At 40.6% G+C, this 14,168-nt stretch overlaps 1 protein-coding gene across 1 annotated transcript in view; it reads left to right on the forward strand.

Moving 5' to 3' along the window:
* The window catches only part of LOC137193214 (SH3 domain-binding protein 4), a 41,261-nt gene extending 32,241 nt beyond the window's left edge, over positions 1–9,020 (forward strand). Inside the window, exons 4-5 of the mRNA XM_067604498.1 lie at positions 6,595–6,783; positions 7,202–9,020. Coding sequence (XP_067460599.1) covers positions 6,595–6,783; positions 7,202–7,426 — 414 coding nt within the window. The 3' untranslated portion in view covers positions 7,427–9,020. The remainder of the gene's footprint in view (positions 1–6,594; positions 6,784–7,201) is intronic.
* Positions 9,021–14,168: the final 5,148 nt, after the last annotated feature.

A 14,168-nucleotide genomic window follows, 5' to 3' on the forward strand; every position in this document is an offset into this window, starting at 1 on the left:
CAGTCTACAGGAATTTCTTTCACTGGGAGTAAATCTTGTAAAAGATATTTTAAAGTGATGATGGCAATGATTAGTATCTACAGTGATCTATAAAACACATGACTGATCAATGGACTGCACATAAGTGATACCAGAAACAGCCTCAGACATTGACCTGATATCCTGTCTGTATGTCTTTTTCTCTGGTAATATGATCTGAAAAAAGCCCTTTATTGTGTGTATTTACTTTGTAAATGGAGCCTGAAAATGGACACTGAAACCAACGTGCACAGCTTGCAGACTTATTTACTCAGAAGCGAGTCACTACTTTCTGTCTCACATGACGTGAATAAGACTGAATCCCACTGTGAGCTTCTTTCAAGCAGTCTGAATTCCTCCCATACAAGTGAAGAAAGAGAAGCACCAGGGGAAACCCTCCTCCTCCTCCTCCTCCTAACCCCTGTTCTTGCTCCTCTTGTTGCAGACAGTGAACAGACTGCAGATTCCATAAAATCTTGAAGCATGAGACCACAGAGGTAGAACCTTGTTGTATCTCGGTGCTAAAAGGGGATTTTCATTTCTCTCACTCAGAAAGCTCTCACTCAGCTCTGCAGCAGAACGTCCGGCCCTCTTGAATTATTTGCAGTGAGATCAGAGTGGCAGATAGAGCCTGAGAATAATAACAACATCCTATTTCTGGAGGAGGACTTTGAAAACTGGAGAGGCCACCAGGCCCATTATGTGCGATTAGCTTTCTGCTTTGCCATTTTTGTACACAGATCTACATTTTTTTACTGCCATCCATGGCCTTCTTCCTCTTTTTTTTCTTCACTTCCTCTTCCCCCCTCCTTCAGCGGCTGGGTGTGGTAAGCTGCTGCTTTTGGAATAACTGACTGAACAACAGATCGCTCACTCTCAGGAGATTTGGCCTTGTTTGGGAATGTGCAAGTTGTTTCAGTTTATGAGGAATGAGGAGAGTTCACATGGGTGGTTAAGTGTCAAAACCCACAATCAGCGTCCTCAGGTGTCAGTTTTGAGATTGAGGTTTGTTCATGAAGAAGGTAAATAGACGAGAAAGCAGGTTTAAAGGAAAACTGGAAAAGGAATGAAACTGCAAAGCCACAGTGCAGCTAAGATGAGGTGTAGAGGCTGCAAATGGGAAAGGTGGAGGAAGTCAGATGGAAAATGAAGATGGGATAGAAAACTAATAAAGGGGAGATTGAAGTGGAGAGATTGAGTGTCAGCTTTGTAGCTGAGAGGAAAAACAGAAACACGATGACGGAAGAAACAAGTCATTTATCAAAAACCTCATGGTCGGTCGTACCAAGAGTTTAGTTTTGCCGTTTTCTTCTAATGTGAAAAGAGGGAGACTGTGTGTGTTTCTGTGTGTACACACGTCTGAACAGCCTGCTTCAATCCCACATCAACGTTATCTCTGAAAAATATGTCTGCAGGAATTTTCTTCTCCTTTTGACAAGCAGATGATTTATGCAGCGGGGGGAGCTGCAGGGCGTCAGCGTACTGATTGCTGAGCTGGTGAAACAAACTCTGGCATTTAACTAAAGCACACACGCACACATTCCCATAACTAGTCTACACAGATCAGCTGACATTTAAGAAAAACACAGCATTTAATTCCTCCACAGTCTCAGTGTATTGTTGCGGTGCGTAGGAACTGTTTAAATTGCAGTAATAACAGTGTACGCGGCTCCGTTCACTACGGCGCAATTATTAGTTTCAAATCAGGCCCAAGACTCACAGAGCACGTCACTCACTGTTAAATACTTTACCACACGCCATCAAAAATTTACAGCAGAACGTTTCCGACCACTGAGGCATGCTAGGAAAAGATGAAAGTGCAGCTTCACAAAACTTCTTCTTAAAGCTCTGACCAGTGAGCTGGACCTCATAACATAATAAAAATAGAACATTCAACATACACTGTGCTGTCATAAATTTCCCTCTCATGTTAGCCGCCATCTCCTGCCTTGAGCCTGATAGTTGATAGTTCATTCTTGACCTTGGAAATAGTAGTTTGACATAATATTCTCAAGGGTCAGGTGTCACCATGACAACTTAGGAAACTCCATCCCCTAATGAAGTCCATGAGTTGTGGTTGAAAGGTGTGAACCCCTGAGATAAGATGATTTTTCCTTTTTATCTTCAATATTGGTTTTTAACCCTTTGAGAACTTTAATAACAGGCTTTACAGCTTTTGGCATTGTCACTTCATGTCTTAGCTAGAGATTGTTAATTTAGACAAGAAGGTTGACAAATGTCATCAATTTGCCTCGTCAGTGGTATTATACATGTTTCAGAACACATTTTATCATATCAGTACAACACAAATATGTGTATTTGAATGTATAGAGGAGAGTATCTGTATTCCAGGGATGTAAGAACCATGCTGATGGGACAGTCTGAGCCTCAGTCATGTCAAAACATGTACTGATTGTGTAAAATGAACGAAAATGGTTTTTCTTTGTTTTATTTTGATTTTAGATGTTTTGAGACTACCATTCCCATCAAACTTTGGGTGATGCAAATAGAAAGTGTAATGTTGCCATGTAATTCAGCTGAGCTGCACTTGAGCCCTGATTTTATAGTCTGTATTTCTTAATAGTAATTCATTGATGATTTATCAGACATGCACCTGATTGATCTTTTTTCTCTCTTCAGTCTTTTTTTCTGTAGTATCTCTGGACACAAACGCGACGTATGAAAAAAAAAATCTGTGCCACATGACAAAGATGGCAAAATACTATAGTGGCCTGAATGTGTGACAGTATTTTTTCCTGGACTACGTTTGAAAAAGCAGTGGTTGTATTATACATATTATTCACAACATCAGGTATTCTTTCATTTTAAACGGAAAGAGTCTTTTACAGAGTGTTGCATTATGGGTTGTTTGTAGCCTTATTGTTGCTAGGCTAGCAAGTTTCTTCATGTCCATTTATAGTGTGTCATTCACTGCTAATAGTGTTTAGGAATATATGAGAGTCTCTGACAGCTTGCGCAACGTGTTTTACTGCCACTGAGGAATTAAATTCCTCAAGAGCGAAAAGTCAAAAGCCCCTCACAAGGTCGACTGTAGAAACCGAGCGGGGGCCAAATCATCTGTCCATGGATGCATTGTAACAATGGAAACAATCACCTGGATTACTTTTGATACTGAAGAAAAAGGCTGAATTTCATTTGTTTATGAGGCAAATCTGCTCTGATAAAGGTTGTCTTACTACGTGATTGCTAAGTGGATTTATGGAAGTTTATGCTTGATGGCCATGGCACATACTGCAATTCAGTTGTCTTATTGTCACTTCACTATTTGCAATAAAGGAAGATTGTGGTAGTAATGGGGACCATCATCTCTTGTTAACACCATAAGCTCAGAAAACTTCCCACATTCACAATGTGTCTGTGGAGGATCCAGGTTTATATCAGACCTGCAGTTAAATTGGATCTGGAGGAATTAATAGGCTGAAAAGTACAAAAAAGGAAGCAGGGAGTGATGCTGAAGGAATTATTGATTGAGTCACTTACATCCACTCAGTGTTTTTATGATGGAGAGGTTTGATGCTTTTTACAAACGGCAATGATATCTTCTCTAAGTCTCTGCATACTTCTTCCAGCGCTGGTCTCCAAGAGCTTGTTAACCAAGTATTTTTGGCAAACAGGCTTCGACAGGACATGCCACACCTAGCTATTAGGGCTCATTTCATTTTCACAATTAAAGCCTCTCAGACAAATGAAAAAGGTGGTGAAGAAACTTGTCGCTACTTAGAAGGCAGAGCCTAACAGGATGATGCCTCAGATTCTCCATGTTTTGCTCTGCTCCCAGGTGATGTTTGCTTATGAAGAATACAAAGTAGTAAAGGAAGCCCTTCATTACATTAATTCAAGATATGTTCATGCTTATTATCTTAAACCATTGCCATCAGCACAAATATGCACAGTTTTTACTGTGTGACAATTTAATAATTTGCCTGATTTTTAAAAGATTTATATTTAGGTCCTGATTACAGGAAAGAGCACAACTTGTGTCTATGAACACCATCTTGATGTTGATTCAGTATCAAAATATTTGCTTGACATTGTCAATCCAACTGTATATCACTGCAGAATAAAGGAAGCATAACATTGTTACCCAGCAGCACTCCTGTCTGGTGACAGATTTAAAGTCACGGTTAGACAGAAAGTGATTCCCTTTATTTTGGCAGGGATTTCCTGTGGTTGTTTAGTGAGGAAACAGGTGCTCGTCAAAGGCTTATCTCCCTGACAGCCCAGTCCCCCCGATATCCACAAAGACTCTGAAACAAACAAACCCTCTGTGTCGCCAACACAAGCAGAGTCAAAATAAAACTTGAGTTTAGTTTAGTTGTTGAATTTGTCCAGAGGTGGTGACTGAACTTTTTTTTTCCTTTGATGAATGTAATTTGGTGGCATTCCTGCAGCACAGTCAGCAGCATGTGATTGGCCTACAGCCGCTGCTATCTCATCCTCTGGTCTCGTCTCAGAGTGAGAGTGGCTGCTGGAGCATGGCATCTGAATCACCCCCCCCTCAACCCCCTACCCCCTATCCCCCCCCATATCCTGTCATTCCACACATTCCTGCACATGGAACTGAAGCCCAAACTGGAGCTTTAAATTCACCTTCGCTCTGTTGAGTCTGCAAGTCAAAAGCTACATCAGAGTGGGTCAGTTCATCTGTGTGAGTGTGTTCTTGGGTACTTCTATCTTTGTGAGGACCAGTTCGAGTTTTAGGTAGAACATTTTTAACATTTTAAAAGAGTGAGGACATTTTTGGAAAATGAGGACATGTTTGGAAAGTGGGTAAACTTTTGGAGAGTGAAGATATTTTTATAGTGAGGACTTATTTGGACAATTTTTGGATAGTGGGCTAACTTTGTCTGGTCTTCACTTCTTCCAAGAGCTGTTTGAGAGTTAAGACTCAGTTTAAGGGTTAAGATTGGAATTATCTTTGGGTTAGTCATGGAGTTGTGGTGGTTAAGTTAAGCAGGTTAAGCAGAGGTTTCTTGTCTGTCCCAGAGTCCAAGCTTAAAAGTAGGGGGGCATAACCCCTGCAGCTTTTTGATTGACCTGGATGAGGAAATAAAGTCGGCTGAGTCAGTATAAATGTTTTAAATCTGGTCCAGTTAGGGCTAGGGTCAGGGTTAGGGCTTAGGTTAGGGTTAGGGCTAGGGTTAGGGTTAGGGTTAGGGTTAGGGTTAGGGCTAGGGTTAGGGTTAGGGCTTAGGTTAGGGTTAGGGCTAGGGTTAGGGCTAGGGTTAGGGTTAGGGTTAGGGCTAGGGTTAGGGTTAGGGTTAGGGTTAGGGCTAGGGTTAGGGTTAGGGTTAGGGTTAGGGTTAGGGTTTGATGTCTTTTATTTACCCATTTTCAATTGTCTCTATTATTATTGTTGGTTTTTAATATTTTGCCTTGTGTAATGAACTTTGTACCTTGAGTTTAGAAAAATGATCTACAAATAAAGATTATTATTATTATTATTGCTATTGTTGTTGCTGTTATAATAGGATAGGGGCTCTGGGTTGTATTTAGTATATATATAAGTACAGATGTTTTTGTGTGTGCCTGTGTACGTGTGTGTAAATATGAATGTGATAATACATGCGTATCCATTAGTGCAAATGCACTTGTATTTGCATGTGCCACATTTGGATTTGCAAATCTCTTCTGACATGCTGCAGGTTCTCTGCTGCAGGAGCAGACTGAGTCTCCAGTCGCTCAGCAGAATTGATGGAGACAGAGGTTACAGGGGCTGATGGGAGGAGCTGGGCTCTTGTCCAGACCAGTTAGACACAAACAAACAGGAGACACATTGGCACATTGCATTTTTCTCTCCCATTTTTTGTCTCGCTAGCAATGGGGCTGAGGATGGATATGTTGTTTGGCAGTCCAAACTTTGGTCTTTTGGTCTGGCTTTACCTAACCCTGACCTTTTCTCTAAAGACAAACTGTAGCTAAAACATTAGTATGTTGCTTTTAGAGGCCACCATTAGGGTTTAACTTGAATCTAACTGAACGCAGCTCTTGTTCTGTCCTGTGTCTATGTCTGTATCGTATCTCCTCAGCGCCTGACTCTTTCTATCACTGTTGATCAGCAGGCGTTTTCCTCATTTCCTCATCCTCAGTTTAGATGTGCCATAAATCCTGAGTGGTGCTGCTGAAGCAACACGAGGCTCTTATTTCTATTTCCACCAGAAAGCATCTGAAAAATGCACAAAGCTGAGATTTGTAGGGGGGATTGGGGAGGCAGCCTTTGGAAAATTACAGAGGATCAAGTCAGTGGAATGAAACCTGTAGATGTACATTTATTAGTCTCTTTGTGTGTAGTTTTAGTCAAACTTCACTGAATTCTGCTCAGTTTCAATCTGCACTAGACTTGTTAATGATTCATTGTCGTCCTCTCTCTTACCCTGTCTGCTGATTCTCAGTCAGAGCTCAGATCTGATGTGTTTTCACAATTCTGGCCTCACATGGTTCCAGAATACAGGATCTTAATCTCTACAAACCCCCATCATTTCAAGCTGTTCTTCTACTTCACTACTTTTTTATGTATTTATCTCAGTCTGAAGTCCTCTTGTCCTTTCTCTGCAGGCTCTGTTGAAGATGGACTGTCAGGGTCTTGTGGCCAGACTGGTCATGGACTTTGTCCTCCTGACCACGGCTGTGGAGGTGGCTGGACGCTGGAGGGAACTGGCTGAGAGGCTCGCCAAGGTTTCACGCCAGCAGATGGATGCGTATGAGGCGCCGCACCGCGACAAGAATGGGGTGGTGGACAGTGAGGTACACCTGTATTACAGTGCATTACTATTGTTTTGATTCAGTTTACATATGTTTGTCTTAAGATTAGTTCAGTATAATAATAACAGTATAGTAGGACCGACTTCTTTTTTGTTCTTTGGCCTTTAGGGGTAGTTATGCAGTTATATATAGTATTTCAATGGGAAATGAGATATTAGTCAGTTGTTATTACTGAACTAGAGTAAGAGCCTGAGTCTTACACAGCTGCTTAGAGGAACTCATGGTTGCTGAGTGTTCACACAAGGTTTGAAGAGTCAGAGTATTTGTAAAGCTTTGAAACTGGCACCAGCTGTCATATCCAAATGACCTAATGAGTTGATTAAGGTCTGAGACCTTGTAAAAACAATCCGAGACTTCGGAATTCTTAAGGTACCCAAACTCTCTCTCTCCCTCTCTGCAGGCCATGTGGAAGCCAGCGTATGACTTCCTGGTCACATGGGCTGCCCAGATCGGTGACAGCTACAGGGACGTGATCCAGGAGCTGCACATGGGCCTGGACAAGATGAAGAACCCCATCACCAAACGCTGGAAGCACCTGACCGGCACGCTCATCCTGGTCAACTGCCTGGACGCCCTGCGGAGCTCCGCCTTCAGCCCCGCCGCTCAGGACGACTACGCCATCTAAGTTCTCTCCTTCATGACTCTTTACTCCTGCAGGTGTTTCCAGACACCAGCTCACCTCGCTCTCCTGGAGCATTTTAGAAGTTACACAGTTTGAAATGCTGCATACCAGCTGTCTGCTCACTCTGAATGCCACTACTGCTGTTATATGTTGTTGTTTTTTTTTCCTGCGGCGCTGCCTTCAGCTCCTTGCACCCAGGGAAACCTCGCCAGACTGCCCCCCATGTCTCCGTGGCTGCCAGCCAAACTACACAGTGCTGTATGGAGCTCACAGTATTCACAAAGACACTTTTAATAGTTGCTGTCTTGCATAGTTATGTATTTTTGTACTCTTATTATGGCACAGCGTTTTTTAAAAGCAACACTTTAAACCCTTTGGTTAAGAACTGTGGATTGAACGCCAAGAAAGATGCTTTTTCAAGTAAAGACACTTTTAGACATTGTATCCTTGTTACCGTAACCTTGTCACTTTTGTCAAATCTGTTCTATTTATTTATACATCAAAGAGAAAAGTCACTTTTTCTTCTCTTCTTCAGGTTCTTTCACTGTGGTCCTTCTCATTTCAGAGATCCAAATATTGCTGTCAGTTTATAATTTTCAAGGCCTGGCAGTGAGAAAACTGTAAAGAAAAATAATTTATTGATCTTGTACACTAAGTTTTTATCAAGTTCTCCACTAGTGCTGAAATAATACGTCCATTAATTGAATATTACAGAAAATTCATCAATATCAGTCTAAAATGTAAAATTTATTAATCATTTGCTGCAAACATTCCAAACAGTCTCTGTTTCCAGCTTCTCCAATGTGAGAATTTTCTGTTTTTCTTTTTTGTATTATTGTTAATTGAATATTTTTGGGTTTTGGACACAACAAGTCATTAGAAAACATCACTTTGGGCTCTTTTTTCATTGTTCACTGTTGACTAAACGATTAATGCATTGAGCTTGACTGCTCGCGTAAACAGCAGTTGACAAAAATATCTGAACTCAAGGTCCACTTATTCACTTGTTCTGTTGCTTTCGACCGCATCACACGGTCTTCATCAGCAGATTTAGTTTGCTCAGTTATAGAACTGTGGATGCTCAAACCTCAAACCATTTCTTCTCCATGTTAACCTAAACTCAACCTCCAATTTACTGATGATGACCGTGTGATATGGTTGAAAGCTCCAGAACAAGTAAGTAAATAGACCTTGAGTTGAGATTGTTTTGTTGACTGTAGATCTGTGGATAATTTTTTCAATTAATTCAGAAATTGTTTTTTACTTTCAGCCTTACCTTCCATATAACAACTGAAGCTTAGTCACTCATTCTCAACATACTCTTTATTGTCTTCTGCCTGTGTTTCTTTTGTGTTATGGAAATACTTTTTTCCAAAGCCTGCCAAAAATGAATACAGCTCTACACAGATGACCTTGTTCAATGCTGAGACCACTGTTGTAATGACACTGTCTGTCAAAGCTTCTGGCTAGGTTTTGTCTCAGTGCTGCATACTGTGTAAGGTGGTAGTGACACATCCAGTGGTGAGTTTCAAACCTTTTTGTGACTGCATACTTTTGTGGAAAATACTAAATAAAATGTAAATATTTGTACGCACTATCTGTCAGATTGTACGTGAAGAAGCACACATTGAACAGAACATCACAGTCAGGGTTTTTTTCTTCTTCTGAAGCAGGACCGGCCATCATGTTTCATGTGTTATCAGCTTTCTGTTTGTGGGAAATAGACCATCTGAGAAAATGTGCAGCGGAAGGTAAACGAGATATGCTGGTGCAGGAGGGAAGACATGGACAGGGAGAGTTTAGGTGAGATTCTGAGTACAGACAGAGCAAGGTCAATGCAGAAAGACAAGAGAAACCGAACAAGCAAGACTTGTAACAAGGAAGATTTTACAGCCTTTGATTCTTCATGACCTCCAGCAGCCTGCCCACTTATCTTCCTGCTGCCCTCCTCACTCCATGTCTAATGCTTAAGGGTTCAAACTGCTACAGCCTCCAAAATAGGTTCATGCTTCAAACTTGGGTTTGACTCATTGTTACATTTCCCAGCAGCAGAGCTTCTCTGGGGTAGAAATAATGAAAGTGTATTAATAATAATAAAAGTCTACAGTCACCCCAGCATTCTTGTGAGGCTTAATGATCATTACACAGTGAAATGATAAACCATTGGATGTTACCAAGCTGACACTTAAAATGCCAACATGACATGTTTAGTCTAGTCAGCACATGATGTAAGCATGTTAACATACTACATATGTTTTGCAAGTAATGATTATGCCACATGCACGCCCATCTGAGAGAACTGTCAACAAAGTGGTGGAAAAAAAGCTACAAAGCCACCATCACTGACAGTTACATAAATAATATCCAATATACATCCAATACATGGAAAGGAGCTATACATTGTATGTTTTGTTAACAAACAGCTACAACTAGACAGTGATAAAAACTGTTAATTTAAGCTAATTTTCCATTCATTTGTTTTGGTGTGCCTGCAAGGTATTATGTGTGAACACTCCTAGAGTAATGGAAGTTTTCCTGTGTTTGACAGTGTGAATTCAGCATTATCATGTTAGCATGTTACAAATATTTATCATGTTAGTGCAACAAGCTAACAGGACAGCTGATAGGATTCAGTCAGTCCATGAACTGAGGCGCTGGATTAGTGGAAGTTTTGACCTGTTGGTAGCGTTACATTAAAAGCCAGCAGATCACAGATGTTATTAGGATTGATCCTCTGGGGAACATGAATCTCTGAATCCAATTCCATGGCAATCCATCCAATAGTTGTCTACATATTTAATTCTGGACCAACCAATATCACCATTTCTAGAACCATGCAGCCCGCTTGCCTGAAAACTGTCTTGTATGCTCCATCCTTCAAGGTGTAACTACATTGGCCTGTACAGGTAGCTCTGCCCCTAGAAAGATATAGACTGGGTATTTCGGTTTGTTAGTGACACCACATGGTAGCAACAGTTTAATTGGTCTTCTGACTGGTGACAGCAGATCTTAATTTGAGTCAAAATGAGAGTACAGTGTCTTGGTAAGAGTGGACAGGGGAAGACCTGCTTCTTTACTCTGATAATTGGGAGGATTTCTACATAATAATCGTACACAATCGTCTGTAACTTCGAGGCTCATTCTCACTCTTTCATTCCTCTCTGTCCTTTTTCAGCCTCTCGCTCTCTGTGCTGTTAAAGCAAGCAGACCTTAATTAAATACACAGATTAATGGAGGAGAAAAAAGAGCCAAAAGGAGTGGAATTAATTACAGCAGAGTATGGGCTGACATGCTTCAAATCCCAGCCTGGAGTGCTGGTAATGAGCTTCCCCAGGGTGACAGGGCTCACAGAACAGCTCGGCACCTAGTACACAGCTCTGTACTCAGCTTCAAAATCCAGGGATAATCTGTACAAAGAGGGGACTCATGGGCCGCTCATTCAACATGTTGACTTTTCATTGTCATGTCCAACATGTCTGAGCTGTTACAGGGAAAAATCCAAATTGCCAGGAACTAGGTTGGCTTAAGGCTTTAGCTTCCTTAAGAATTCTACTTGCAAATGATACTGTATCATAAATGAGTGGATTATTGTTTAGGCTGCATAAATACCTGCAGGTCTCACTTTGTACACAGGTATAGATCAGAATGGAACATTTAAAATAATCTCCTTGTTTTTTTTTTTTTTTTGCCTAAATCACAATGGTTGCACATACCATACTTTGTTGTAAAGGCTACTCTTTATGTCTCAGGCTGTCCTTTTTCTGCTCCTGCTCTCTGATTGATATATTTCATTTCCATAATACTGTTTCTAAATTTGGCCCTTTGATTTCCTGCTTGATGCCCATTCACCACAAGGTTCCCCAGAAATGCAGAAAAGCCATGCAGAAGTGCAGAAGGTAGTTTTCATCTTCCTCAAATCAGAAACTCTTTTTAGTTTTTACTCTCTTTTTTGTACCTCTTAAATATGCTGGGGAGGAAGATGGGAATGTTGACTTTAATGGATTCTGTATTGAAACCAGTGCTGCAGTCAAGACCACTTAGAGGAGACATATCATGCACATTTCCAGGTCTGGTGCTTGACTGGATTATCTTTGCATGATACAGTTAAAAACTCCTTATTTATCTTATACTGGCCCCTGATGCAGCCCCTCAGTTCTGATAGCTTACGGAAGCAGACTTCCTCCGGCTCCAGAGACTACATAAACAAACAGTAGTAGTAGGATTTCACTTCTTTTTCTTGTTCTTTACTCAAAATATCAACGTCTCAAATACATCTGTACACATCTGAGCTGAAATCTGATCCAAAATATATAAGTGGACAACATGAACAACAGAAAAGGTTGAAGCCTTGACTTTTGACTTGCAATAAGCATTTTTACTTATGTTAACCTCAAGTTTTGGAACTTTGACCATGTTTACCATGGACAACCTCTTGACTATGTAATACATTATACATTTCTCAAAGAACTTTAATGCACAGAGATGAGAGAAACGGAACAAGCAAGACATGCAACAAGGAAGATTTTGCAGCCTTTGATTCTTCATGACCTCCAGCAGCCTGCCCACTTATCTTCCTGCTGCCCTCGTCTCTCCATTTCTAATGTTTAAGGGATCAAACTGCTACAGCCTCCAAAATAGCTTTATGCTTCAAACTTGGGCTTGAAGTGACTCATTGTTACATTACCCAGCAGCATTATCGCAAACTCTTGACTTTGTACTACATTATACATTTCTCAAAGAACTTAGACAGAGCTCAAAGAGAGGTTGTGTTGCATCGACAATAAGAACAATATAGAAACCTTTAAATTGTGTCTGAGACAAGTCAAAGTCCCAGCAGTTTCAAGACTGAGTCCAAATCGGCTCAAGATCAAATCAAGACTGACACAGAAAAGAAAAAAAATGAACAAGACAGCACCCACTCCATATTCTTCATACTGTTGTTCAAAGAGAAAAAGAGCGAACTCTGATATGACCTCAGATAGAAGTGTGATAGGAACCAGAAACAATGTCAATTTGTCTAAATGTTGCATTATTTACTAAAATTGTGAGAGAACCCTGAAAAAAATTATATAATTACATTAGAAGAAAAGTATTCTTGTACAATGTTACAGGCTAACTACAAAAATATATTTCACACAGTTGTTCATAAAGCTACATGTGTAGAATGTGGATGCTATTAACTGCAGAAATTGGGGGTTTTTGGCCACTTGGGGGCAACAGAAACAAGCTGCAAACACAACACTGATTGTCACAAAGTTGGGTACTAACTTTGCAGTTGTGATGACAAATGTCTTTGCACACAGTTGCTCATTTACATATCCAGCAGCCACATTAGCATTCATTTGGAGTCCTGCTCTGTCCACCTGAAACTTGACCTAGATTACTGGTGGCCAAAGAGAGACAAGTTTGAGATAATAGAATAAATGTCCAGAGTCCAAGACCGGAGTACTACGGCCCTGAGTCAGATACTCAAGACAAAACCTGATGTTGTCTCATGAGTCTTCCAAGGCTCTACCACGGTTCTATAACCACTAGTTTTTGCACTACCATGCCAAAAGTATGCGAACACTCAAACATCACACCCATATGTGATACCATTTGTTTATAGACCTGACTGTGCACGGGGGCATTGTCATGTTGAAATAAAAGAGAGCCTTCCCCAAACTGTTGCCACAGTGTTGGAAGCACTCTATTGTATAATACATCACCGCATGCTATAGCATGATTTATGTTTTCAACACTTTTCAATCAAGTTGAATGTAAACAAAGCAGTAAAAGATTGAAACCCAACCTTCCCTGACACATGATTGTGATGGTTTGTTTTTCCATAAAGAGGGACGACTCCTCCTGTCAGAAACAGTGGCCAAATGTCAGTTTAACCACAGCTGAGATTGTTGCAGAGGTTTTGACATCCCCACCAGCTGAAGAGGAGCTCAGTGTAATCTGAGTCATTTTTTTTTATCATTGTGCTGTCATTTCACAGTGACAACTATCAACAGCACCAAGAAAAGGTCAATGTGTGGATAACCCACTCAGCCCAAGAGCCTCTGAGATGGTAATGGAACCTTTACATCCCTTAGTCCTGAAAAAAGGACTTTCTCTTTTTCTGCTAAACGATTACTGATCTCTTGTCTTCTTTTGCAGGTGAGTTTAACAGGTGTGGCGGCAATATCATGTCTCATCAGAAACTTGTTTAAACTTGTTTATGCTGCTGTGATGGAGGAACCTGTATGGAAGAAAATCCAGAACAGAAACATGATATAAAAGATACCCATCATTTTATCAACCAAAAGCATCAATCCATGGTTCAAAGCTGATAACATATAAATCTTCTTTATGTTGAGCTCTAATAGATAGACAGCCCCTCCATCCATCTGACTCAATTGGGTTATTAATGGAAATGTGGATGAGACAAATGTGCTTAAACTCATACCATGATATGAGATATTGTCCAGTGATTTATCGGTATTTAAAGCGGAATTACATTTTTATATAAACAATGGATCAAATGATGATGTGTAATGTGAGAGGGGTCGCTAATAGTGACAAAGCCAGAGAGAATTATGACCAACTTGGCAGCTCTACAGAGCCTTTTGTCTCTTTTAGCTCCTAGTTTTAGTTTTAGGGCACATTTACTGTGTTTCAGTCTCAGTGTTTCCAGCAAATGGGCTCTGATAAACCCACTGTGCACTACCTGCCCAGTACCAAACAGCTGATGGACAAAGTTAGAGAAAAGCTGGTGAAG

Source organism: Thunnus thynnus, chromosome 11 (genome assembly GCF_963924715.1).
Source record: "Thunnus thynnus chromosome 11, fThuThy2.1, whole genome shotgun sequence".
Lineage (NCBI taxonomy): Eukaryota > Metazoa > Chordata > Actinopteri > Scombriformes > Scombridae > Thunnus > Thunnus thynnus.